The sequence below is a fragment of the Setaria viridis genome, chromosome 3, assembly GCF_005286985.2.
Source record: "Setaria viridis chromosome 3, Setaria_viridis_v4.0, whole genome shotgun sequence".
Lineage (NCBI taxonomy): Eukaryota > Viridiplantae > Streptophyta > Magnoliopsida > Poales > Poaceae > Setaria > Setaria viridis.
In genome coordinates, this window is record NC_048265.2 from 45,053,454 (window position 1) to 45,056,292 (window position 2,839).

General features: G+C 54.8%; 1 protein-coding gene across 1 annotated transcript; it reads left to right on the plus strand.

Moving 5' to 3' along the window:
- The first annotated feature begins 575 nt into the window (after window positions 1–575).
- Window positions 576–2,460, plus strand: LOC117847123 (uncharacterized). Its single transcript, XM_034728285.2, has 2 exons — window positions 576–790; window positions 904–2,460. The coding sequence occupies exon 2, from the start codon at window positions 978–980 to the stop codon at window positions 2,259–2,261; it is 1,284 nt and encodes a 427-aa protein (XP_034584176.1). The 5' UTR covers window positions 576–790; window positions 904–977; the 3' UTR covers window positions 2,262–2,460.
- Window positions 2,461–2,839: the final 379 nt, after the last annotated feature.

Consider the following 2,839-nt stretch of genomic DNA (forward strand, 5'->3'; position numbering starts at 1 on the left):
TTGATCTTTTACTAGTTTTGCTAGGTTTCAACCAGCTAGAAGAATATTTACCCAGCTAAAATTTAGCAAGTTCAGTTAAATTTAGCTGGTTATTCGCATGGAACATTCCACTCGCGCGCAATCTTAGAGTATCGAGAGTTCGGTTTCCAAGAATTCTTGATGATGTTTAAGTGTAACCACTAACCACCAAGTGTCCCAAACAAACGGTGTCTAAAAACAGTCGCCACCAGCTCGCTGTACCTGGCCCCAGTACCCATGAAAACCAGTTCAAATTCAAACGTGGGTTACCGGTGGGCCCCGCCGGGCAGCCAGCCAGTCAAATGGCGCGAACTCGCACCTAACCCCTTCAAATCAAACTGAGACCCCACCCACGTGCTCATCGTCTCCCGCCGTGTTTGACCTCCTCCTGCCACCAATCTCTGACCGGCCGCAGCTTCTTCCGCCCTGATCGATCGCCATCCACACCACGCCGCGCCATTAAAGAAAGAACAGAGAGCTGCGGCCTGCAGCTGCTACCGACCGCCGTTTCCCTTTCTTGACCCGATCGCCTCCTACCCCCGGCGGCCCCATGCATTGATGCCATTCATGCTTCATCTCGAGCTCCTGGTGCCTGAGCACGGCAGGATATATATACATGTAGGCGCGACCAGTCCACCCTGAAACTTGCAGGAAGCAGCCGCGAAGAAGACGGCTACGACCTAGCTCTGCTTTCCTTGTGTCCGGTGAGCTCTCTGCTTGGCGGCCATGGCGCGCGGCGAGTGAAGCCGAATCCGGCGCGGCGGGGGTGCCGGTGAGTTCTTGATGTTCCCTGTGCTCCGCTAGCAATTTAGGCAAAAGTTCTAGAGAATCGGAGTTCGATCCATCCCATAGACCCAAACCTGAAACCATTTTCGCTCCCTGCAGACTTACGCTCTCCTAAAGTTTTGGAACTCACTCTGCTCGACGGAACAGCAGTCAGCAACTTGACCTGGTCTTCAATGGAGGTACAGATGGCCGCTCAAGCCGCCAAGTCAGCCGGACGCAGCACGCCGCCTCATCACCACGGCGGCGGCGCGAAGCCCGTCCCCGGCTACCTCAAGCCGTCGGCGGGGTCCTGCCACCACGTCTGCAAGTACGGCGGCACGCACGCGTTCGAGGACAAGGAGGCCACGAAGAATAAGAAGCCCCATCCCAAGGCCCGGAAGCAGCCGGCGGCGGCCGCCCCGGCTGAGAGCCAGAGCAGGGTGATGGGCAAGGTGCGGTCGGTGTTCCGGCGCCGCGTCGGCGATTCCAGCAGGGCCGCTGAGAAGGCGGCTGCCGCCGGCAAGGGGAGTAAGGGAGGTGGCGACAGCGTGGAGTGGAAGGACATCGTGACCTATGATACTACGGTTCCACCTCATGGATCTTCTCCACAGCAGCCTGGTAAGGTCTCGGCCCCGATCATCGGTTCTGGCGAGGCCGAGAAGGAGGATGTGGTGAAGGGGAACAAGTCACACGAAAAGACCAAGATCGTCACTGGACAAGTGGGTGATGGTGTAGGAGCTCAAGGTGAAACACTGGACAAGAAGAGCGCAAAGCCTCCGAAAGGGAAGAAACCCATGGCGGCACTGCTCGTCGAGAAGATGTCCATTGATCAAGAACTCCTCCAAGGGTACCAAATCCTCTCCCCTTCCCTGATACAAAGCCGCGCGAGCCTATTGCGTGACCTTGAGAAAGAGATGGTCCATGAAGCTACCAACGCGAAAGAAGTGAAACCAATGTATTCCCTTGACGAAGAAGAAGAGTACGCCGCTGCAGCCGAAGCAAGCAGGCCCATCCCGGCTCACCGGAGGGTGAAGAGCATGAGCATGAGCATCAGCAGCCGGTCGGTGCGGTACCCGTTCGCCCGGCAGGCGAGCAAGAACTCATCAGCAGGCACCTTCAAGCTGCGCTCCAGGAGCACCAAGGCACCCATAGCGCCGCCGGAGGAGGAGAAGAAGCCGGCGAGGCTGAGGTCCAGGAGGGGCGAGGATCCTTCGTCAGGGAGCACTGGCAGAAGCATCCAGCTCAGGATCAGGAGCCTCCGGAGGCGGGGTGTCGGCGGTTCCGGTGGCGCGGGCGCCGGGTTCGTCGTGCCGGCGGTGGCGCTGAGGCACCAGAAGACGCTGGACAAGAAGAAGAGCCAGAGGCTGTACAACAACGTGATCGAGGAGACGGCGAGCAAGCTCGTGAAGACGAGGAAGAGCAGGGTGAAGGCCCTGGTGGGGGCTTTTGAGTCTGTCATCTCCAAGATTGCAAAGTAGCTAGGAAGCTGGGGGCATATATCTAGTAATATAAGGTGCGGAGCTTGTCGTGCACTTTTTGGTGGTGTGGAGTGAGTTTTTGCTCCTAATGGCTGATGGAAACAATGGCCTTGGTAATTCAAAGGCGTTGATGTATCCTTGTTCGGTCACTCTGGGCTGAACTGGGGACTTTTGTGCAGAGATGTTTTGCAGTCATGCATCCTACCGCCTGTTTATGAATGTGTGAAGAACAAGTTTGGCTTTAAAAAAAAAACAGAGCGATATGTTTATTCATCGGCGCAAAAAGTTTATTTGAAGAAAAATAATCAATGTCCACTGGGTTTTGCATAAATATTGCTGATACAAGGCTGAACAAAAAGCTAAGAGACTTGTCATCAGGAAGGCTTTCCTATTTTGGCAGCTGACTTACCAGCAAGTTAGATGCCAATTAAATTTGCCATAAAAAAAACAAAGACCTTTTCGTTTGCAGGCGTACCGTGGACCGTAAAGAAGAACATGAACAAGATGGCGATTCAACGGAAGTTCCCTAACAAACCCAGTGAAATCTTGTTCTTGATCCCACATTAATGGCAAGTCTT